This window comes from Malaclemys terrapin, chromosome 24 (assembly GCF_027887155.1).
Source record: "Malaclemys terrapin pileata isolate rMalTer1 chromosome 24, rMalTer1.hap1, whole genome shotgun sequence".
In the NCBI taxonomy this organism is placed as follows: domain Eukaryota; kingdom Metazoa; phylum Chordata; order Testudines; family Emydidae; genus Malaclemys; species Malaclemys terrapin.
Window position 1 is genome coordinate 4,651,642 of NC_071528.1, and position 25,124 is coordinate 4,676,765.

Sequence of the window (25,124 nt, forward strand, 5' to 3'; positions counted from 1 at the left end):
TTAGTCATTTACTCGTTCTCCAGATTCCCCACATGCAAAATGGGCAGTGCGAGGCCTAATCCACTCGGGGAGCATGGAACTACTGCAGGAGTGAACTCCCATGAACAGCGGTGGCAGAACTGGGCGCTGGTTACTGGTTCTGAGACACTTGGAAGCTCTATGGATCCATGTACTAAGGGGCACTTGTCTCTGCTCTAGAATCACATGCTGCTCACACACACTCCACTTCCCTCATCCTGATCTTGTCCAGCAGCCAGGTCTCTAATCTCAAGTCATGTGTCTTGCCCAAGGTCTCACAGCCAAGGAGGGGTCCAGATCTGCCAATTCCCAGTCCTGGGCTTTAGCCACAAAACCCTCCAGCCTCTGCGATGGTCATCTTCAAAGCCCTTCGCAAACATGGTGTGACGAACTGGGCCTGTTCTCACGGTGGTCTGTGAATGCTGACAGGGGAGTGTTCTGGGATAGTCTGCATTGCAGGATGGGATCTGCCCTAGGGCGCATACCTGAGTGTGTAACATGAGAACCCAGGAAGGGGTTGAAGGGGAGGCGACTCCTTAGCCCGGGAAACTGAACAAAGGCTGTGGGAGGGGTCGCTGAAGGCAGAGTGCTGGAAGCAGGAGGGAGAGAGGGCTGTGGGGCAGAGATGGCTCTGACCTCCCAAGGGGGGCTGGGCTGGGATGCCCGGGGACCCCAAGATGGACCTAACTGACGGGGTCCCTGTTGTCTGTGCCTGCAAGACCTGTCTTGGACTGTATTCCTGTCATCCAAATAAACCTTCTGCTTTACTGGCTGGCTGAGAGTCATGGTGAATCGCAGGAAGCCGGGGGTGCAGGGCCCTGAGTCCCCCAATACTCCGTGACACATGGTCATTCACCTCAGAAGCTAGACACATGCTAGGGCTATTGGCAGCTAGCTCAGAGCAAGCACTGCTAAGAACAACTGGCTTCTTTCTGGGTATGCACCAGCCCTTCCAAAGAAACCCTTGGTGCCCAGCTCTGGGGCTAGAGATAACGGCAGCCACAGAGGAGCAGCTCAGGAACGGGGGCTGGAGTGGGACCGGAGCAAAAGGGCAGCTCTTCGTTCTGTCTGTAATGTAGAGCAGGCCCCCGCCTCCCAGGTTCGCACTGCGCCAAAGGAGGATAGCTAGGGGCTGCCGAAGACAGCGAGGGGTTCGGTTGTTCCAGTAGCCAGGTGTCACTCTGTGACAAAGCGGGCACCACGGCGGTGCTGCTACAGCCACCCACCTAGGGTGACCAGATGTCCCCATTTTTGGGTCTTTTTCTTATATAGGCTCCTATGACCCCTCACGCTGACCCGATTTTCACACTTGCTGTCTGGTCACCCTACACCCACCCAACACACTTCGCCCACGATCCCACCCCTCCCCCTGAACCACTTTCACTCAGGGAAACACAGGGTCTCTCCCCCAATTTTATTTGTATGAAACGTCTGCCTGGCCGTTCCCAGGCACCGCAGGCTGCGGCCGCGACATGGAGACGCGTACATAAACCAGAGCAGTTCTCGCTGTCGCTCCACAGCAGACAGAGCATTAGCCCCAAGGGAGAGGCGACTGCTCATTGGAAATGGCGCTTTGTTACGCAGTGCTAGTAAGAAAATAAGTCTCTCTAATTACATGATCGAGATCAGTGACTAACCCCACTTACCGGGGGACACTGAGTTAAGACACAGAGCTCCCCGAGCTCCGCAGAACAGGGATGGGCGCTGCAGGTACAAGGGCAGCTCCTGCACAAGGGGAACTTTTAAGCCACTGCCCTTACTCAGGTGACGTAAAATGAGAGGCACTGAAAATGATGCTCAGCGGGCCCCAGTGGGTGCAGCTCCCAGAGCACGCTCAGCACAGGGGAGGGGGTAGCTAGGTGCCCCCACAGCCGGCTGCTGAGACTGGGGAATCTGGCCTCACACCTCCTCGGGAGGTAGGAAAGGGAGCCGCTCTCCCCTGCACTGCTGGAGGAACGCAAGGTGGAGAGAGCGGTATGATGTGCCCAAGGTCTGTGGCAGAGCTGGGAGTTTACCCAGAGCTCCCAGGGCCCAGCCCCTTGACCACAAGGGCACGGCCCCTTGTAACTGAGCAACTGTTCTCAGCCAAGCAAGACCTGCTAGTCCAGGGGTTTGCAACCTTCTCTCATTTATGGACCCCTACAAAATTTCGAATGGAGGTGCAGGCTCCTTTGGAAATCTTACAGTCTGAGGGCCCCTGGCTGAAAAGCACTGGGCTATGGTAACGGCACCCTTTCGTGGACCCCTTAGGGTACGTCTATCCTTACCCCGGGTCCGGCGTTAAGCAATCGATCTTCTGGGATCGATTTATCGCGTCTTGTCTAGATGCGATAAATCAATCCCGGAAGTGCTCGCCGTCGACACCGGTACTCCTGCTCCGCGAGAGGAGTTCGCGAAGTCGACGGGGGAGCCTGCCTGCCGCATGTGGACCCGCGGTCAGTACCTTGTAGTTCGAACTAAGGTACTTCGACTTCAGCTACGTTATTCACGTAGCTGAAGTTTGAATGGGGGGGTTAGTGTGGACCAGACCTTAGACAGTCGGCAGCTCCCCAGGGGTCCACGGAGCACAGGCTGAAAAGCACCGTGCTACTGGCTGAGCAGGGCTGGGGCTGGGGCCATGGTGGCAGACAGGCGTTTCCAAGTGGGAGCACACACAGATGGTACATCCCCAGGGAAGGAGGGATCCTGCCACACGTGCCTGCAGTGCACAGCGCGCACCGTATTCCTCCCACAGACACCTAGCCCTCCTTGCAGAGGAAGCTGCTGCTCTCTGTGACCGGTGCTGGCAGTGCCTGGTGCTAGAAGCTGCAGGCAAGTTGCCAGCACTGCCCTTGGCACTGCAGTTTGGTCCCTACTCTGCCCACCAAAATGCCTGGAGAGGTGCTGTGATCGGATCTAAAACCCTCAGCCCACAGCGTCACGCTCCAGCGCCATCTCTCACGGGCCAGACCAACAGAAGGAGGCTCCAGGAGGGAACTGAGCGACTCTTCGCTGCTCACCCGGAGGTTCGGTCACAGTCAACTTCTTTGTAAAAACAAATGAATTGCGTGAGACGGGCCAGGCCCCCTGCCCCCGGCTGCGAGGACGTTTGGAGCCAGACCATGTCTCTAGCCTTTATGGCTAATTGGCAAGTGTTAAGTGGTGAGCCCATGTCTGCACTGCAATTAACAGCCCGTGGCTGGCCAGGGCCAGCTGACTTGTGCTTGCAGGGCTTGGGCTAAGGGACTTTCGGGCTCAGTGCTCTGGGACCCTCCCACCTCGAACGTCTGCACCACAATTACACAGCCCTGTAGCCCAGGCCCTGTGAGCCCAAAGCAGCTGGCATGGTCCAGCCGCAGGTTTGAACTGCAGTGTAGACGTGCCCCCAGTGGCATCTCTGGCGTGATGTCTGCAGGATTGGCCAGGATGGAGTGGGGCTCCCACCCCTGCCCACGCCCAGAGAATGGCGCCCTCCTGCCAGGGCACAGCTCTCCACCACACTGCCTCACCTTCCCTGAGCGCCGGGCACCTAAATGGGTGCTGTCTCCCCACCCTCAGCAGCCTTTGCCCCTCACGACCCCTGGGGGCTCAGCACAGGATGGCAGGGAATTGAACACGATAACCCTGGAGACGTCGTGGGATAGGCCTACACTACAGAGGAACGCAGGTGATCTGCACCCAGGCTGGCCCAGCCAGGGCGAGCAGCACCTGACTTGTTTCTATGCCTGCGTCAGCATGGCACTCGCCTGGGTGGCACTAGGACTTCAGGGGCTCTTCCCAGTGAATTGTGGGAGAACTTGTCTGTCCTCCTGGGCACACAGGGGAACTGTGGGAAGGCGCTGGAGGACTATCAGCACTGAGTGATTTAGCCTGCGCCCTCACTGCAAAGTGGGCGGGTTCCCAGCCGAGTGAAAGTGGCACCCGGGCCAGCTAGCCAGGGTTGAGAGCACCACCCAACTCAGGGGAAGGGTTGTGTGCGGACAGGAGGGGGTTGAGGTTCCACGGGGTAAGTGCCTGGGTTAACTCAGCAGTGAACACAGACCCTAAGATTAGACAAGGGCCCATCTATGCCATAGACCCAAATGCAGGCAGGGACCTGTTCCAGGCAGCAGGACTGTAACCAGACTGACCAGGCTGGGCCTGCCACAGGTCTGACCCAGTTGGTCCCATCCACACTACAAACATGCCCCATAGCTACTAAGGCAGAGGACACCATGCTGAGAACCAGGGAGCGGGCCTGACCCCAGACATGGCTTCCCCAGGCCCCCGCAGGCAGGGCTCAGCAGGGCTAGGAAGGGCCAGCCCCATAATACTCAGCCATGCTATTTTAGGGATAGGGGAGCAGAGCTCCCTCCCCACCACACAGTGCTTGAGTCTACAGCCAGCCTGAAACAATTGCTCCAAGAGGGGTGAACAGCCCCCTTCACATCAGTTGGTTAACCCTGAAACCTAATGATGGTAGTTTAAATGCCAACACTGATCCATTTCACTGCTGATAGCTTGGGCTGTGTTTACACTAGACATTTTTTGTGTGTGGGGGGGAAGAGGGAACCCATCTATTTTTGCCTGAACACTGATGCAGTTCTAGGGGAAGTTGCGCTAACATGGGCAGGACAGTGGCCTTATCATTGCTGTGTCCTCTTCTGCTCAGTGCAGGTCTAGATGACACAGGGGTAAGGACAGCTGTGCCTGGTCTACACCAGGACCCTCCCAGCGACGAGCGCTTCTGCCCTGCCTTGGCAAAACAGACTTCTCTGCCACCTTGACAACTGGAGGGTGGGACCAGCCCGAGACACGCCTGATTTACTGTCACAGTGAGCGGCCGAGGGCAGCTTCTGGTCAGCTTTAAGGCTGTGTGGTTTAATTTAACGCAGCTGCTCCAGGATTTCCAGCATCGCTGGAGAATCGAGGGCCAGCTCGCAATGGGGCACGCGGAGCCTGCAGCGCATGCAGTCACGCCTCCGGGGCGCGGCCCTGAGCCCCAGCCCTGGCAGTCAGCGAGCCGGGGGCGCAGGAGGAGCCGAGAAGTGACCCCGCAAGCTGCCTTGCTGTCCCTGCTTGGCGGCCTGCCCCCCAAGGCCTCACGGGGGCCTGGCCCACAGTTCTCAGCTGCACGGAAGGACCAAGAGTTACTCAACCCGCTCAAAGCCCTTCTCCAGCAAAGATGTGTGCAAGGCGGAGGTGCTGAGCCGCAAGGCTCCAGCGGATTCCAGGTGTCAGGGCGGGTGGGAGGAGGTGGCTGAGGGTCCCAGTCCTTGTCAGCGCTGGGCCGCAGGACACGCCAGGCCTTTCATAAGTGTTCACTAAAAACAGGAAGGAAAAACACGGCTTGCTTAGGCACTCTCGGCTCATTCAGCAGCTCGGGGGGTGGGGGAGCAGTGGTGTGGGGCCGGAGGGGCTGTTCCTCCCCAGAACAGGCAGTGCCCAATTCACTGCCACACGAGCCTGCCTCCAGCCCACCCTGGGGATGCCCCCGAGGGAGACAGGGGGATTTCGGTCTCCATGAGACTGCCCACATGGGCGACAGTTCACCCCAGGGGCAGATGCTGCAATGCAGACACCTGCCCCAGGAAATTGAGCCAGAGCCAGCAGCCCACTTCACACGAGTCACCGGGCAGCTGTGGGGCAGCGGCCAGGCAGGGCCGGCTCCAGCCAGCGAGCAGGAGCTCAGGACAGCTCTAGCGGTCAGCGTGCCACTCCCTGTGCCCCACGTCAGTGAGACGGGGAAGAGCGGGGAGGGACCCCAGGACATACCCCCACCCCACAGTTGCCATTTAAAATGGGGGCCTCCCCTGGCCACGTGGGCCCCAAAATGTGGAGTTCCAAGCCCACGCATGGACCCTTCCAGTCACAGGTCTGCTCAGCCCTGAGCTGGCCTGTGGGTGCCCTGGGGGCGTCTGGGCTGTTCTAACTGCGTCCCAGGAAGGGGTGGTTGGCTGCGAGGGGCTGTCAGAACAGGCTTGGGGCCCAGGCAAAGCACAGCCATGCAGCAAAGATCCCCCCGCAGCCCCTGGCACCAGGGGTTTCCCAACCGGCACCACCACACCGGGGTGTGACACGCTGTGGGGGACCCACATGCCTCCCTCATCCCCCCGGAATGGTCCAGGGAGAAGCCAAGCATCAGGGCAGCCTGGGTCAATCCCACCACATCCTCCTCTTGCCTGATGAGATCTGACTCTCCCCCCCTCTCCCTCCCCTCCCCGGCACCAATTCTGGCCTCAGCCACAGAGTTCTGGGTACTGAGCACCTGCCAGGATCAGCCCACAGCTGCCACGACCAATGCCCAGGCCAGGCGGGTGCCAGCCCCACCAGTCACCGAACCCTGCAAACCCCCGCCCTCAGGCCTGGCAGGGAAGAGCCCCCCCGCTCACCTGGCTATCCGGGAGAGGATCTCCTTGATGCGCACGACCAGCTTCTCGTGCTGGAGCGGGTTGCTCTCGATGGCGCTGTGCAGTTTGGCCATGTAGAAATCCAGGGTGCCCAGCGTGGGGGTCTCTCCGGTGCCTGGGGACAGGGGCCTGGTTAGCAAAGCGCTGGAGCCCGGCTGGACCCGAGCCCAATGCCCCCAGAGGCCAGCTGCAGCGATGCCCGGGCAGCCCTGTAGGGGTCAGGACTGGCACTCCATGGAGGGGGTCAGGATGCCTTGTCCGTGGTCCTTTCCAGGGCGTTTCTAGCTGGGCGGTGGGCTCAGCTCTGAGGCCCAACCCCTTCGTCCCCTGCAACCTCTGGGTCCAACCCCAGCTGGCCCTTCACCCCCGGAGTGAGTTTACCACACGTGGGCATGTTGGGGAGACCCCCACGGCAAGGCCGCGTCTGCTCTGCCAAAGACACTTTCTCCACCCTCTGCCCCCACCTGCCGGCTGCGTGCTGAGCCAGCCACACTCCAGCCTAGGCGGGGCTACACTGTCACGGTGCCAAAGAGACTCCTTTCTTCAGTGCCACCACAGGGTGCTTTGAGATGAGAGAGAAAAGGAGGGAGATTTCTGAGGCCCCATCCCCCCCCCCCCCCCCCCCCCACGTGCAGAGTATCAGACCCCCTGGGCACCCCCTTCTAGTGACAGCCCAGCCGACAGCCAGCGGACTGCTCAGGGAGGGGATCTCTGTAGACTGTGTTCCCATGATCCTCCTCTCTCTGCCTCCTGGGCTCACCTGGGATGGGGAGAGAAGCGAAGCTGGTGGTCAGGGCCTGCCGGACAGACTGGAGCTGCTGCTGCAAGGCCAGCGTCTGCCTCTCCTCCAGTGCCAGCTCCTGCTCCAGCTTCTCCTTGGCGCAGCTCATGCTCTCCGTGTGCTTCTGCAGGATGGCGTTCTGCTCCTCAAACTCCGTGTTCATCTTCCGCAAGCGCCGCAGCTCGGCCTCCCGCGCTGCCCCACCGCAGACAGGAGGGAGGGTCAGTGCAGAGGTTGGGGGAGAGGCCAGCTCCCCCCAGCTTGACACAGGCCTGGGGCTAACGCAGGGCTCACACAGCAGTACCATCAGCGACTTCGGTTGCAGCAGAGCCCAGAGGCCCCAGCCAGGATCAGGGCCCCATGGCGCTAGATGCTGCCCGTGTTCTCGGCCCATCAGCCCCCGCAACTGGCCCCTGCTGGGCCAACTGAGGTGGAAGTCAATTCCGGGCAGGATGCTGGGATCAGCGACTCTGTTCCAGGGCTGCCTGGCACCCTGCCGTGACGCTGACAGGATCAGCAGGTGCAGGCCAAGACCACAGGCTGCGACTCCCCCACCCTGAACTCGCCTTGGGGCATTAGGGGTTGCATGTGCCTTGCTGGGAAGGATCAGGCATTGCCCAGCCACATGGGCCAGGGTGGGATCAGCTACGGCAAGCCCCAGGGGTCTATTTACATCAGGGATCCTGGGCCCGCCCCCCGCTGGGAGGGGAGAGCACTGGGCACCATGGTCTCTAGCCTCCCCCTCCCCTGGCCTGCGCTGTGTCACTGATAGTATTCTAGGGAGCCTCACTGCACTCGGCGCTGTGCAAACACAATGCAGGACGGTCACTGCCCCACAAGTTAACCCCCCCCCCTCCAGGCTCAGTACCTTTGTTCTGGTCCAAGAACTCCTCGGTGAAGATGGGCACGTCAAACGTGGAGAAGCCGTCCCCGCCGCAGTCCCCGCCCTGGCCGGGAGCAGATGCAGGTTAACGGCCAGTGACCAGGACAGGTCGACTCTAGCCCGAGGGATGAACTTCCCTTTGCCTGGGCTGGATTCCTGCCTCCCCTGGGGTCCACACACACGGCCCCTGCTCTGCTTCAGCTCAAGGATGGGGGAGGCAGTGAGGCCTGCCAGTCCCAACACATGGCCCAGGGGAGCTGGTGGGTCCCGCATGGGCCGGGCAATAGTCCCGGGCTCCCCCCAACAGGCCGGGCCAAGCCATAGTCCCCAGCCGTGGCAGCCTGAAGGGTATTTTAAAGGATGCACAATAATTCCGCCCCCAGCTGTTACAGGCTCAGCTCCACATGCCACACCTGAGCAGTTCTGTCTAATCCCAGTCTGCAGCCAAACCCCCCTCATGCCCCTCTGCTAGGGCGGGGTCACATGCAGCAAGTCTGCCAATGGCCTGAAGGACATTAGGGAGGTGTCTGGGGACAGACAGGCAGCCCCTGCCACGGTCAGTGAGTGTTTGGGCAGGGGGGGGACAGGCATGGACTGAGCAAGCAGCATCATCAGGGGGGAGGGAGGGGCAGGACACATCAGTGAGCGAAGGGCCATACAGCACGAGCCGGACACGCCTCACACCAGCCTAGTGAGCCCTGCACGGAGTCAGGCCCCACTTCACCACTGCCACCCGCCCAGCCCGTGGCAGCCCTGGCAGGGCCCATGCAGCTCGACAGGATTTACCACCTCATGCTCTACGAGGGGCTCCGTGCTCCTCTGCTTCACTTCCCCAGCTGGCACCTGGCACCCAGCCCCTCTCCTGGGCACTGCCCACCCTCACAGAGCCGCCAGGGGCCTTACCTTGTGCGGGTGCCCGTTCAGCAGAATGTTCACAGACACAGAACCAGCATCCTCTGGGGGCACAAAGAGGTCAGAGGTTACTCACCTCATCCTGCTGTGCCAGACCCACCCTGCCAGCCACAGAGGGGGACGCTCCCAGCCCCTTCCCCACCCCAGTGTCAGTGGGGCGCAGGGCAGAGCGCACCATGCTGTGCTCAGGGGCCCTGCCAAAGCCCAGCCCCACACGCCCCCAGCACCAACCTTTCTTGATCTTCTTCTCCTGGATCTTCTCTGTGCACATCTTGTAGGCCTCCGACTGCTGGTATTCCCGCAGCTCCTTCATGTACTGCTGTTTCTCGCGCTCCGCCTCGTCCAGGTACCGCTGAAACCACCCGGGGTGAGGTGGGCACGCCCCACGGAGCAGGGAAGGGGGGCGAGGTGCAGCCCTAAACCCCACCCCAGAGCCTGGATCCCAGCGAGTGGCCCAGCAAGTATTCCAGGGCGTGACTCCAGGAGTTAGGGCCCTGCTCCCCTGGATGCCAATGGCAGCTGAATCAGGTAGCCACAAGTTCTGGCTGACACCCCGGCCTCGCTGAGGTTGTATGCCCTGCAATTATGGAAGGGAACGGACCCCAGACCCACAGCACAACAGCCAATTAGGGTACGTCCCGCAGACCCCGGTCCAGATGCAGCCTATCCTACTCGAGGTGCAATCCTCAGCTGGCCCAACAGCCTGAGCGTGGCTGTGACCCAGGTCCTAGCTGGATGTGGCTGGGCTAACGCGAGTGTGTCACCTCTGGACGCCCCCCACCTCCCGCAGTACCTGCTTGTCCGTGGGCTGCAGTTTGCTCCATTCGGCTCCCAGCATCTTGGTGATCTCTGGGAAGGGCAGGTCGGGATGCTGCATGCGGATCTGCTCGCGGCGTTCGTTCAGGAAGCGGACGTAGCCGGTCACTGGGGCCTTGGGGCCATTGGGCAGGATCTTCTTCCTCTTCTTCCCTTTGGGCCAGCCCCTCTTCTTCACTGGCTGTCGCCCCGCGGCAGGGGAGGGGAAGAAACCAATCAGCACGCTGGACTGGAGCTCACTAAGTGACTGTGTCCACAGGGGGAAGGGAGGGACAAAGCGCCGTGCAGCCCCCTGCAGTTAGCCCTCCCGAGGCCAGGACTCCTGGCCTCTCTTCCCAGCCCCGTGCTGCAGCCACAAGCCCCTGCACCACCTGCGGCAGCCTGGCACACTGCACGGCTAGGCTAGGACTACTGCAGGGTAAGCAAATGCATTTCTATGGCACAAAACCCCAGCAAAGCAGCTCCCTGCAGCGCTGTTAACCCAGCTGTCCCAGCCCCGCGCGGCTGCCGTCGAGCCAGCAGGAGAGCCTGGACGAGCCACAGGGATCCTGTGCCCAGGGCGGGCCGGGAAAGCAGAAGAGGGGCTCACCTCCTCCTCGCCATGGGGCTTCTCGCTGCTGGTCCGGGGAATTTCCCCCTTCTCCTGCTTGATGGCGACCAGGAAGTTTCCATGCTGGCCTTTGCCGGTGGCATGTCTGCAACCAGAGAGCTCGTGTCACACTGTGGGGAAGGAAAAGGCTGAAGCACAACTGCAGAGACGCTACTGGGATGGCATTGCTGGTGCACACCGCGACGCCCTTCAGCGCCTCCTGCTGGGAGGGGCTGGGAATGCAGGAGCCCTGAGCTCCCCATGCAGCCAGCACTCTCCACAGCCCTTCACAAGGGCGACTCCTACCGGGAGAAGCTGGGATTGAGGTAGCTGATGGCGACACCCTCCCAATGCCAGAGCTCCCACGCCCTTCCCCACAGCAGCCCTTGCTGGGACCAGCTAGCACTGTAATAACTAAGGGGCGCAACAAACCCCACCAAGACCAGCATGGCCCAGGGTAATTTGGGGCACTCTTGCACACAGGTTACAGCCCAAATCACGCCCTCTGCTGGCAGGTCAAGCAGCTGCAGAGAAGAGTCAGAACGAGAAGGGTTCTCACATGACTGAGAACTGGATCTAAAGTTATACTCCTCTGGGCACCAAGTCCAAGGGCCATCCATCAGTCCTTGTACCCAGCGCATCCACTACTCTATGGCTGGAGACAACATTCCACCCTCCCTGGCACAGTATGGAGAGAAGGAAAGGGCTGGTGCTGGTGCATCATACAGGAGAGCTTTGCCTGCATCTGGAGCATCTTACACACGCCACAGTCCAAGGCAGAACAGCAAACTAGGGCCCAGCTCCCGCAATCAGATATGCCCCCACAGAACCCCAGCGGTGCTCCACCCGAACAAGTCCAGTTACAGGATCAGGATGAGTGAAGGCAGGAATTAGAAATCCATGACAAATGCAAAAACGGGGAAGTAAATAGCAGCAGATATAACTCAGCAGTTATGAAGTACAGAAAATTAATAAGGCAAGCTAAAGACATCGGGGAAAAATCCATGGCTGGCAAGGCTAAGGACAATAAGAAGGAATTTTTTTTTAAGTATAAGAAATCCTAGCAAAAGTACAGTCCCATTACTAGATGGAGAAAATAAAACTGTTCATGATGATGCAGAAAAGGTTCTGCATTTGGAAAGAGGCAGTATGGTATCGTGTATCATGTGAGCATGATGAAGTACTTTTGAGTCCATTAGTAACTAAGGAGGATGTTAAACAACATCTGCTAGGGATACGTATTTTTAAATAAGCAGGCCTGGCGAACTTGCACCTAAGAATCTTAAAAGAGCTGACTGAGAAGATCTTGGAGGAGATGTTAATTTTTAGTACGTCTTGGAATACCAGGGAAGTTCCAGAAGACTGGAAAAGAGCGAACTTTGTACCAATATTCCAAATGTGCAAGTGGGCTGACTCAGATAACGACAGGCCTGTTAACCTGACATCAATCCTGTGCAAAATAACGGAAAATACCAAATGATTCAATTGATAAAGATTTGGTGGATGGGAGCTTAATTAAGGCCAGTCAGGATGGGTTTATGGAAAACAGGTCCAGCCAGCAAGCCTGATTTCATTCTTTGAGATTACAAGCTTGGCCGATAAAGGTAACGGTGTAGATGTAACAGACTTTGGTAAGGTATTTGAGTTACTACTGCATGATATTCTGATTGAGAAAGTAGTAGGCTCCACTCTCTAAAGCAATAAATGGATTAAGAACTGGCTAAGTGACAGATCTCAAACGGTAGTTACTAATGGGGAATCATCATCAAATAGGGCTGTTTCTAGTGGGGTTTCAGAGGGACTGGTACTAGGCTTGATGGTAGTCAACACGTTCATCAATGATCTGGAATGAAATATAAAACCAGCACCGATAAAGTTTGCGCATGACACCAAGACCGGCAGAGTGGTAACTTTAGGGAGAGGACAGGGCAGTCATACAGAGTGATCTGGAGCGCCTGGTAAGCAGGGCCCAGTCAAACAAAACACATTTTAATACAACCAAATGCAAAGTTATTCATCTAGGAACAAAGAAAGCAGTGTTTCCAAAAGGGTTTAGGGGTCATAATGGAGAAGCAACTCAACATGAGCTCCCAGTACGACACTAAGACAACAAGATCTTTGATGCGCTCCTTGGATGTACAAACAGGGAGTAGCGAGCAGGAGCAGGGAGTTGATTTTACCTCTGTATGTGGCACTGGTGAGACCGACACTGGAACTCTGCGTCCAGTTCTGGGGTCCACATTTTAAAAAGGCTCTTGAAAAATTGGAGAAGGTGCAGAAACGAGCCACAAAAATGATCTAGAAAAATGCCTTGCAGTGGAAGACTTAAAGAGCTCAATTGGTTTAGTTCATCGAGATCAAGAGCTGACTTGATAACAGCCTGGGGTGAAAATCCCAGGGACTAACGGGCCGTTTAATCTGGCAAAGAGGAGCAGACCAAGAACCAATGGCTGGAAACTGAAGCCAGGCAAATTCAAATTAGACCCAACATTTTAACAGTGAGGGTGATTAACCATTGGAACAAACTACCAAGGGAACCTCCACTTGTTGATGTCCTCAGATGAAGGCTGGCTGCCTTTCTGGAAGATGCATTAGCCAAACAAGCTATTGGGCTCAATCCAGGAGTAACTGGGTGAAGGTCTCTGGCCCTTGCTGTGCAGGAGGTCAGACTAGATTATCTAATGGTCCCATCAGGCTTGAGCTCTATGAATCTATTACCTAGATTTGATTGCTGTCAGGCACTACGGGGCCTGTCAGCATCACCGTGACCACAACAACAGTCGGCCTGTTGCTGTCTGCTAAGGGGAAAGAACCTGCAATACTTACAAGATCCCAGCGGCCAGCTGTTTTGCACCATGCGACATGACCAATTTCTGCAGACACCAGCTAAGAGCACCAGGAAATGCTCAGGCAACTCAGACCAGGCCACCTGTAACGTGCAATCAAGTTTCATTATGGACATTTCAGCAACTGGGCAGCAGGGAGAAAGGTTATTGGAAACTGGAGGTAGCAAACCTCAAACCCAGCAGCAACTAAGCAAGCTACAATCCAGCCGAAATAAGGCCCCAGTGCCCACCTGGCACATCCCACTCAAGAGGAAGTATTGTCTCCTGCTCTGATGGCTCAGGACTCCTGGGTTCTATTCACAGCTCACATACTAGGTCATTGTGTGACCCTGGTCAAATAACTTCCCTTATCACCTCTAGAAGCAAAATGATAAATGTGCAAAACAAAACAAGGTTATTTAAATTGCAACATTAACACTGCACCGAAAAGAAAAGATATTCAAGAGATACAATAATTTAAAGCAACATTGGCACAGCACTTCATACTTAACAGTCTGAATAGCAGCTGCTTTTCTGTGCAGGCCAGGAGAGTGGATGTTGCTTGGGGAATTTCCCAATTGAGTTATTTCAATTTATATAATAAAAGATGCTCATATGAAGCTCTAGGTGCCCTGATCCACAACCCTACTAAAGTTCAAAAGCGTAACACTATAATGTGAATTACAATCTACACTCTCAGAGTGCTTCATGGGCTTCTGCAACCTGGGGAAACTGGGGCACAGAGGCAGGGAATGACTTGTGCAAGGTCACCCAGTGAGTCAGTGGCTAAGGCAGAAACAGAATCCAGGCCTCCTGGCTTCCAGGCCCTGCACTGAGCATGGGACACAAGCGATCACTGCAACAGGAGAGTCACAGAGACACCCAGGAAAGGGGAACTGGGGCAGAGAGGGGCGGGATGGGGAGCTCTGCCCCCCCTTCTTATAGCCCTTTATTGACTAACAAGGTCAGACTAGGGGAAGAGCGCCCAGCACTGGCCCCCCTCCCTGCACCATCTGCAGCAGCTCCTTCCCTGGGGCTCCCTTATAGCCCCCCAACCCAGAACCCCCACGCCCCTGTTCCCCTCCAATCCCCCAGCACCCCCACCTCCTCCAATCGCACAGCCCCCCACCTCCTCCCCCGCCCTCTCCCACTCCAGCCCCTCGCCCCCCACCTCCTCCAATCCCACAGCCCCCACCTCCTCCCCCGCCCTCTCCCACTCCAGCCCCTCGCCCCCCACCTCCTCCAATCCCACAGCCCCCACCTCCTCCCCCGCCCTCTCCCACTCCAGCCCCTCGCCCCCCACCTCCTCCAATCCCACAGCCCCCACCTCCTCCCCCGCCCTCTCCCACTCCAGCCCCTCGCCCACCTCCTCCCCCGCCCCAGCCCCCTGCCCCCACCTCCTCCAATCCCACAGCCCCCCGCCCCCCACTCCAGCCCCTCTACCTCCCCCACCTCCTCCCCCGCCCTCTCCCACTCCAGCTCCCCGCACCCCCACCTCCAGCCTCCCGGACCCCAGCCCCCCGCACCTCCCCAAACTTCCCTGGCTCAGCAACCCCGTCTCTCAGTCTCAACCACCCTTCCTTGCACCCTCCGTCCCGCCCACCATCGTTATGCTAATGAGCTACCCACCGCTAGGACTCGGATTGGCCATCCTGGAGGCAATATGCAGATAAGACAGGCGGTGATTGGCCAGGGCGGCCTCCGTCAAAGGCAGAGGGCGGGGCTATGGCAGTGCGCTCTGGCTGCGTCAAGTTCGGCTGCGCGCGAGAGGGGCCCCAACCAATCAGAAATCGGTTTCCGGAGCCTCAGCGAAAGGAGGGTCTTAAAGGGCCAGTTACCAAATGTAATCAACTCCCCTCCCCCTTCCCCTGCACAAGCCCCAGGCAGAGTCTGTGACCCCCCCACACACCCCAGACAGTCTGTGACCTATATCCCCTAGCCCCCCCACCCCAACACACACACCCAGCCCTCCCACTCCCCCCCCCCAGGCAAGTTCTGTACCCCCCCCACACACACCCAGCTCTCCCACCCCCCCACAGGCAAGTTCTGTACCCCCACACACACACACACCCAGCTCTCCCACCCCCCCACAGGCAAGTTCTGTACCCCCCCCCACACACACACCCAGCCCTCCCACCCCCCACAGGCAAGTTCTGTACCCCCCCACCAACACACACACACAGCCCTCCCACTCCCCCCCCACACAGGCAAGGTCTGTACCTCCCCCATCCCGCAGCCAGCGTTTTACTCCCCCCCCCCACCCAACATTAGGGTTACCATATTTCAGCGAGCAAAAAAGAGGACGGGAGGAGCCCCGCCCCTGCCCCTCCCACTTCCCGCCCCCCCTGACCTCCCAACCCTCCCCCCCGTTCCTTGTCCCCTGACTACCCCCTCCTGGGACCCCTGCCCCTAACTGCCCCCCAGGACTATCTAAGCCTCCCTGCCTCTTGTCCCCTGACTGCCCCAACCTTTATCCACACCCCCACCCCCAGACAGACCCCTGGGACTCCCACGCCCCATCCAACCACTCCCCACCCCCTGACAGCCCCCCCCAGAACTCCCAACCCATCTAAACCCCTCTGCTCCCTGTCCCCTGACTGCTCCGATCCCTCTCCCCACCCCTGCCCCCTGACAGCTCCCCCCCAGAACTCCCAGCCCCCTACCCCCCCCACTCCTTGTCCCCTGACTGCCCCCTCCTGGGACCCCTGCTCCTAACTGCCCTCCAGAACCCCACCCCCTACCTAAGACTCCCTGTTCCTTGTCCCCTAACTGCCCCCTCCTAAGACCCCCCCCAACTGCCCACCAGGACCCTACCCCCTACCTGTACCCTGACTGCCCAAAACTTTCTCCACTCCCCCCAAAAAGCCCCCCCCCGTTTCTTGACTGCCCCCTCCAGAACCTCCCTGCCCCTTCTCCTGCCCCCCCTTACCCTGCTGCTCAGAACAGGGTGTTGGGCTCTGTGCGAGCCGGACACGTGGCTGAGCTCCCCAGCACAACAAAACCCGGTCCCTGGCCCTGCACAACAAAACCCGGTCCCAGGTCCGGACCGGGTTGCAGGGGAGAGCTGCCCTTGTATCAGCACAAAGTGCTCTCGCTCCCGTTTTGCTACCCTGCATGGCAGAAACTGCTCCCAGTTGCAAAAGGGGAGGGCTGCACTTTGTGCTGAGACACTTGCTCAGAATGCAGGGCGGAGCTCCTCTCCAGCTGCTCCGGAGTCCAGCCCGGGACTTTCCTGCAGCCCTCCCAGCCACTCGCTCTGCTGTGCCGGGGGAGGGGGAAATCCCGGACATTGTGAGTGCTTTACAAATTCCCCCCGGACGCTATTTTTAGCACAAAAAGGAGGACATGTCCGGGTAAATCCGGACGAATGGTAACCCTACCCAACATACCCCAGACAGACTCTCTAGCCACCCCCAGCCAGGCCCCCCCAACCTCCCCATCAGGGCTCCCAACCCCCAATACGCCTCCCCCATACAGCCAGGATCCCCTAAACTTGAAGAGACACAAAACTTGCTTGGTTCTGGCCAAGCCTCCAGCATTTTGTGAACCTGCCTCAAATCGCACATGGCGGTCTGCCATTTTGGGCCTTAGCTGAGAGTCAAAGGAGCCCCAGAAAAGTTAAGTCAGGGTGTGCAAACCCCCGGGGTGGGAAACGGGCAGCATAGGCTCCCTGGCCTCCCCAAGAACCAGCACAACGTCAATACCCAATGGCCGCAGTGGATCTGGCTCCAGGGCTGTTTTTAAAACCATCTTCAAGGCACAGATACAAAATAGATTCACTTGGTCAACGTCTCTTGCCATGCTAGTAACACGACAATGCCCCAGCCCAGATGTGATGCTTCCCAGGAGGACTTAGGGCTGGGAGGCTCCTTGCTACCACCTCCCCTTAGAGTGAGGAAGCTACCTCAGTGCCTGGTGGGGGTCAGTTCCCCAACTCTCTCTCTCCCCAAGTTAGTGACGCACATTCCAACCCCCTGTGCTCTCCAAGCGTCTCCCTGGAGCGGCCAGCACCTGGTTCACTGGACACTCACAGTATTCACAGAGTCACTGCTTCCAAAGAAACAGTTTCGCCTCGGATCACCAGCTTCGCCTTGGATCACCGCTCCGCTTAACACACAGCGCTCAGATCTGTTTATAGCAGGGATCAGCAACCTTTGGCACGCGGTCCATCAGGGAAATTCTCTGGCGGGCTGGGTGAGTTTGTTTACCTGCCGTGTCCGCAGGTTCGGCCAATCGCCGCTCCAGGACAATGGGGGCTGCAGGAAGCGGTGCGGGCCGAGGGATGTGCTGGCCGCCCTTCCTGCAGCCCCCGTTGGCCTGGAGCAGCGAACCAGGGCCAGTGGGAGCTGCGATCGGCCGAACCTGTGGACGTGGCAGTTAAACAAACTGGCCCGGCCTGCCAGGGGCTTACCCTGACGGGTGGCATGCCAAAGGTTGCCAATGCCTGGTTTATAGTGAAAGCAGGCCCAGGTTTACTGAACAGCCCATGACTCAGGCAGTAGCAAGTAGAAATATTGGAAACAAATGGTTACATGTAAACCAAAATACTAACAAGCATCCTAGAGTCTTGACCTCCTGAACAAGATACTTTCATAGCCTGTGGAATATTGCTCACCCGCATTTTCCAGCCAGGCTGGCTGTGACCCTCCTTTCATAACACAAACACCTGTTGATTCGCTTCCTAGATTGAGGAGCCTCCAGATATACCTGAACAATCCTGTGTCTTTACTCATAAAGAGGATACCCCTGCTGTTTGGTTTCTCCTGTGACGTTCCTCTCTTGTAGATTTCAGAATCTTTTCTTCTGCCTAGACCTACACTGTGAGGTGTACAACAGACTATACGCACATGAGCAGACTGGGAGGTGCGCCTCTGTTACGTCCTGCCTGAAAGGAACATGTCTGAGACACATCACCTTCTGGTGATCTGCCTTAATTTTCAACATAGATACTAGGGCTGTCGATTAACCACAGTTAACTTACGCGATCAATTCAAAAAAATTAATCACGATTAATTGTTGTTTTAATCGCACTGTTAAACAATAGAATACCAATTGAAATTTATTAAATATTTTGGATGTTTTTCTACATTTTCATATATATTGTATTCTGTGTTGTAATTGAAATCAAAGTGTATATTATTTTTTATTACAAATATTTGCACTGTAAAAATGATAAACAAAAGAAATAGTATTTTTCAATTCACCCTAAGTACTGTAGTACAATCTCTTTGTCATGAAAGTGCAATTTACAAATGTGGAATTTTTTTTTGTTACATAACTGCACTCAAAAACAAAACAATGTAAAACGTCAGAGCCTACAAGTCCACTCAGTCCTACTTCTTGTTCAGCCAATCACTCAGACAAACAAGTTTGTTTACATTTACGGGAGATAATGCCGCCCGCTTCTTATTTACAATGTCACCTGAAAGTGGGAACTGGCATTTGCATGGCACTTTTGTAGCTGGCGTTGCAAGGTATTTACATGCCAGATATGCTAAACATTCATATGCCCCTTCATGCTTCGGCCACCATTCCACAGGACATGCTTCCATGCTGATGACGCTCTTTAGAAAAAAATGTGTTAATTAAATTTGTGACTGAACTCCTTGGGGGAGAATTGTATGTCCCCAGCTCTGTTTTACCCACTTACTGCCATATATTTCATGTCATAGCAGTCTCAGATGATGACCCAGCACATGTTGTTCATTCTAAGAACACTTGCACTGCAGATCTGACAAAACATAAAGAAGGTACCAATGTGAGATTTCTAATGATAGCTACAGCACTCGACCCAAGGTTTAAGAATCTGAAGTGTCTTCCAAAATCTGAGAGGGACGAGGTATGGAGCATGCTTTCAGAAGTCTTAAAAGAGCAACACTCCAATGCAGAAACTACAGAACCTGAACCACCAAAAAAGAAAATCAACTTTCTGCAGGTGGCATCTGACTCAGTTAATGAAAATGAACATGCTTCAGTCCGCATTGCTTTGGATTATTATTGAGCAGAATCTGTCATCAGCATGGACGCATGTCCCTTGGAATGGTGGTTGAAGCATGAAGGGACATATGAATCTTTAGTGCATCTGGCATGTAAATATCTTGCGAAGCTGGCTACAACAGTGCCATGCAAATGCCCGTTCTCACTTTCAGGTGACATTGTAAACAAGAAGTGAGCAGCCTTATCTCCTACAAATGTAAACAAACTTGTTTCTCTGAGTGATTGGCTGAACAGGAAGTAGGACTGAGTGGACTTATAGGCTCTAAAATTTTACATTGTTTTGTTTTTGAATGCAGTTTTTTTTATGTAATTCTACATTTGTAAGTTCAACTTTCATGATAAAGAGATTGCACTACAGTACTTGTATAAGGTGAATTGAAATATACGATTTCTTTTGTTTTTTTACAGTGCAAATACTTGTAATAAAATATAAATATAAAGTGAGCACTGTACACTTTGTATTCTGTGTTGTAATTGAAAATGTAGAAAACATACAAAATATTTAAATAAATTGTATTCTATTATTGTTTAACAGTGTGATTAATCGTGATTATTTTTTTAATCGCTTGACAGCTCTAATAGATACATAACTTCTTATATAGCAGCCGTACATACATTTCACAATGATTATGATGTGTGGGCTACTGGATCTCAGTAGAGATCTCACATGCCATCCTTTAGTGACCTGTTATGCATATGTCTGACCCAGGCACCCCTGTAGAACCCCATGCACTCCCTGTGCCCTCTACCCATTGGCATTGAGATCCCTGGATGACTTATGCCCACCTCCAGGCTCCCTCAGGCCCCCTTTCCTGCCCCCCCATCCTGGCTGTTGAAATTGACATATTAGACTATAAAATTTGGTTGTATCCCCTCCTTTGAACTGAGCCTGGATTCTTTGATCTTGCCTGGATGAGAGATGCTCTGCTGAAATCCTCCGGGATGCTTTACAAGTCGGGATGTGTATGTTCTGACATCCACAAAGCCTTTCCAAGGATAAATGGATACAGTCGCAGCTGAAAGAAGCGATGGAAACCAACTCCTGGATTTTTAAAACCTCCAGTCAGGTTAAATTCTGTGCTTAGCTCTTACTGTGATAAACACTATATGCAAACCTAAGCTAGATCTGAATAACTCATCATGAGCCTTCACAAAATTTGGCTCAGAATATTCCGAAATATTGAGGCTGCCCAGAACTAGATCCAGGCTCAGGGGGTTGTGACAGCTCTAGTTTGACCACAATGATATTTAAATCCATTACTAGTTGCTGGAAGGCTTTTACCTTTGTCAACACAAGTGCTTGGTTTAACTCTGCAGATCGCAGCCCTTGGCACTTTATAGCAGTTCGCATTTCCAAGGGCTGCACACTATCAATTCATTAATAAAGCTGACAAGGCTTGCTGGAGAAACAACTATTAAGTGCAAAAATATTTGGCATAAGAGTTACATGTCATTCTATTTAAAGATTCACTCGGTACTATTTTTTTCTTTATCATTACAAGCCATATATTGCTTTCCAGGGTACTAAACATGCTTTCTCTGTATATATATTGTTCCCCTTTTGAGTCAAGTGGGTAACCAAAGTTCAGGGCCTTCTACGTAGTTTCGGCTGGAAGAGGAAATTGATACGGGAGTCAGGTGTTCCTTTGGTGCAATCCTGTTTCTTTACAAAGATCATGCCCAGAGCCTTGTTTCCCTGAACACAGCAGGAGGCAGTTTCTTTCCTCCCAGCCCTTTGCAGTCAGCACTCCACTCAAAACTCCTCTCAGCTTTTCTCAGAGCTGCACTTCCAGCAGTTGTTCAGCCTGAGTCTGGCTTTATGCTCCTACTGTTCTCCCTAATGGTCCACTGACTTGTTCCCAGCTAGCCAGCCAGACTGATTGCATTCTGTCTGGTGGGTGTTCCCCAGGTAGTATAGACATATAGTTAATATTCCTAACTTTAGATACAAAAATGATACATACATACACATAGGAAAATCATATCCAGCAAATCATAACCTTTCCAATGATACCTCACATGACCTATCTTGCATAAAATACATTACAATGATATTACTATGACATAATCATATTATAACAATATTTCTATGGAGAATATGGGGCATCGTGTCACAGCCTAAGTTCCCTGTAAGCTGCGCGGCCACGTGGCTTCACAGCAGCCTATTAAGCGCTGTGCAGGTGCTCAAGGAACCTGCCCAGCAGGGACCTGCCACGGCCGGGAGAGGGGCGCCCCTACCCTGGCCCCAACTCAGCCCCAGACTTGCTGCAGCCAGGGGAGGGGTGCCACTCCCTCGGCCCTAATCCAGCCCCAGACCTGCCGCAGCTGAAGGAGAGGCACCTATCCCATGGCCCCAGCCCCAGAGCTGCCGCGCCGGGAAGAGGTGCCTCTCCCTCCCAGCCCAAGTGCTTGTGCGAGGAGAGAGAGGTGAGGGGTAGTTCTCTCTCCCAACTGTAATCCCTGGGCAGCCTGCACCCCAAGACCCTCATCCCTGGTCCCACCCCAGAACCTGCACCCCCAGCCGGAGCCCTCAGCCCCTGCACCCCAACCTTCTGCCCCAGCCCTGAGCCCCCTCCCACACGCCGAAGCCCTCGGCCCCATGCCCACCACATGAATTGTGTTATGTGCACCATTATGGAGGTGATGTGTCACATAACAAAATTCATTCCGCACGCGGGTGGGAAAAATGGGAACACTGGGCACAGTCGCCATCGAGGGAACAGCACAAAGAACAGGCGAGGGCCTGTCAGGGCTGATTCCCCACTCTGCCACTTCGAGTGCAGAAGGTGGGGGCCCATAAGGATTCTAAAAATTAATACTGGCCATTCCAGGCCGGTATTAAACTCCCAAGGTTACAGCTTCTCTCTGACCTTGGATGGGTAGATGCTGCCACCACCCAAGTGCAGAACCCCTTTGAGAGCCCAGGAAGGTGCACTTGGGAATTCCTTCCTGTGGGGTCCCCTCAAGCCCTTTCACCCCTCTCTGGGGAAGAGCTGAGAAAGAAAAACAAAGGAAATCAGCTGTTGCCACCAGCTAATTAAACAACATGCGCACAAACCTCTTAGGACACAAAAATCCAATTCTGTTTTTTAAAAAGGTAAATTTTATTAATAAAAAAAAGAAAGAAAATACATCTGGGAACTCTGGCTACTGCTAGATTTTAAAAGAGCAACTACAAGGATTAAGCACTAAGAATAGCCTTCTTGAGGTCCAGCTTAAAGGTTACAAGCAAAACAAAAGCACCTGGAGTTAGCACAGAGGCATCCACAAGCCATAAAGAAATAAAAGGGACAAACTTAATCGCATCTTTCTAGACATTTCCTGATCTACTTACGTATCTGGGGGTTTAGATGAGTAGTTTCTAGGTATGATACTGATGATTTTTTCATACCTTGCCCAAGCTTCTTAAAGCATAGCTCTGCCTGTCTGCATTTCCCCAGGAGAACATCAACAGACAGACAAAAGGGGAGTGTTTTTTCAATTTTAAAAAGTTCTAGCCTTCCCATTGGCTCTTTTGGCCAGGTGCCCACTCCCTTCCTTTTACCTGTGCATAGCAGTGAGACTTTTTAACCCTTTACAGGTAGAGCAATTAGAGAACAGCTACTAAGAGGGATTTTATAGCTGCTGGCTGGCTGGGTGTCCATAAAAGGGAGCTCCCCCCCTTATATGTCACCCTCCTCCCCAAATCACAGATGGTGCTGGCCAGCCTGGTTCAGGTTGGGTCCACAGTGGCTGGGATTTCTTCCTAGAGGTTTAGGGAAACAGAGTTAATAAGATACATACACCTCTAATTTTACTACTAATTACATGAAGAACTAAACAGTATTTTCCACATGTTAAGGACTACAATGACTTAGAACACAGGGACATTTTTACCTGGCTGATTCTGGGAAACCTTCCCGGGAGAGAGCATCAGCCACTTTGTTAGAGGCTCCTGAAATGTGTTGTACTTCAGAATCAAAGTCTTGAAGAGTTAAACTCCACCAAATAAGTTTTTTGTTAGTCTCTTTGACCATGTGAAGCCACTTCCATGCAGCATGGTCAGTCTGCAGGTAGAAACGCCGTCCCCAAATGTATGGGCGTAGCTTCTCCAGAGCATACACAATGGCGTAACATTCTTTTTCTGAGACTGACCAGTGGCTTTCCCTCTCAGAAAGTTTTTTGCTGAGGAACACGACAGGATGGAATTGTTGATCTGGTCCTTCCTGCATTAAAACTGCTCCTACACCACCCTCAGCCGCATCTGTGGTTACGACAAAAGGTTGGTCGAAGTCCAGCGCCCTTAATACAGGGTCAGATGTGAGAGACACCTTAAGCTGGTTAAAGGCTTTTTGATACTTCTCGTTCCATTGAACTGCATTTGGCTCTTTTTTCCAGGTTAGGTCAGTCAGCAGGACGGCGATTTGGCTGTAGTGTGGTACAAATCATCTGTAATAGCCAGCCAAGCCCAAGAAGGATTGGACCTGTTTCTTTGACTTAGGGAAAGGCCAATTTTGAATAGCATTTACTTTAGCCTGTAGGGGGTTGATAGTTCCTTGACCCACCTGGTGTCCAAGGTACGTTACCTGTTGAGGCCTAATTGACACTTTTTGGCCTTATGGTTAATCCTGCCTCCCTTATGCACTGGAAGACAGCTTGGCGGTGTTCCAGGTGTTCTGCCCATGAATCTGAGAATATGGCCACATCATCAAGGTAGGCGACTGCAAATTCCCCAAATCCAGCCAGAAAGTTATCCACCAGTCTCTGGAAGGTGGCAGGTGCATTTCGCAGTCTGAAAGGGAGCACATTACATTTACACAGCTCTACATGGGTGATGAAGGCTGACCTTTCCTTGGCTGGGTCATCTAACGGCACTTGCCAGTACCCCTTAGTTAAATTTAAGGTGGAGACTAATTGGGCACTTCCCAGTTTCTCCAATAGCTTATTTGTGCGTGGCATTGGATAGTTCTCTGGGTGAGTTACAGCATTTAGCTTATGGTAGTCTATGCAAAAGTGGATTTCCCCATCTGTTTGGGAACCAGAACCACTGGAGATGCCCAGGCACTCTCAGAGGGGCGGATTACACCCATCTGTAACATGTCCTTGATCTCCCTTGAACTTTAGGGTACAAATGTAGGGGCCTGCATGAAAACTTCTAAGCTTAACTACCAGCTTAGCTCTGGTTCCGCTGCCACCATTTCCCAATTTTTCCCTCCCTGGGAAGCCCTGAGAAACCTTCACCAATTCCCTGGTGAATACAGATCCAAACCCCTTGGATTTTAAAACAAGGAGAAATTAACCATCCCCCCTCCTTCCTCCCACCAACTCCTGGTGAATCAAGATCCAAACCCCTTGGATCTTAAAACAAGGAAAAATCAATCAGGTTCTTAAAAAGAAGGCTTTTAATTAAAGAAAAAAAGTAAAAATCATCTCTGTAAAATCAGTATGGAAATTAACCTTACAGGGTAATCAAACTTAAAGAGCTCAGAGGACTCCCCTCTAGTGTCAGGTTCAAAGTACAGCAAACAAAGATAAACACTCTAGTAAAAGGTACATTTACAAGTTGAGAAAAACAAAGGAAAACTAACACGCCTTGCCTGGCTATTTACTTACAAGTTTGAAATAGGAGAGACTTGTTTAGAAAGATGTGGAGAACCTGGATTGATGTCTGGTCCCTCTCAGTCCCGAGAACGAACACACTCCCAAACAAAGAACACACACAAAAGCTTTCCCCCCTCCAAGATTTGAAAGTATCTTGTCTCCTTATTGGTCCTTTAGGTCAGATGCCAGCCAGGTTACCTGAGCTTCTTAACCCTTTACAGGGAAAAGGATTTTGGAGTCTCTGGCCAGGAGGGGTTTTATAGCACTGTACACAGGACAGCTGTTACCCTTCCCTTTATAGTTATGACACCCTTTCTATCGCAGTTTTGGCTTGAGGAGCCATCCGGTAGGGTTG

At 54.1% G+C, this 25,124-nt stretch overlaps 1 protein-coding gene across 1 annotated transcript; it reads right to left on the bottom strand.

Moving 5' to 3' along the window:
• Window positions 1-1,418: 1,418 nt before the first annotated feature.
• On the bottom strand, window positions 1,419-14,154 carry HMG20B (high mobility group 20B). The gene is made up of 10 exons (XM_054013500.1): window positions 13,444-14,154; window positions 13,194-13,296; window positions 10,368-10,473; window positions 9,756-9,959; window positions 9,194-9,314; window positions 8,954-9,006; window positions 8,036-8,114; window positions 7,147-7,362; window positions 6,369-6,501; window positions 1,419-5,300 (listed from the first exon to the last, which is right to left on the bottom strand). The coding sequence occupies exons 2-10, from the start codon at window positions 13,229-13,231 to the stop codon at window positions 5,288-5,290; spliced, it is 963 nt and encodes a 320-aa protein (XP_053869475.1). The 5' UTR covers window positions 13,232-13,296; window positions 13,444-14,154; the 3' UTR covers window positions 1,419-5,287.
• Window positions 14,155-25,124: the final 10,970 nt, after the last annotated feature.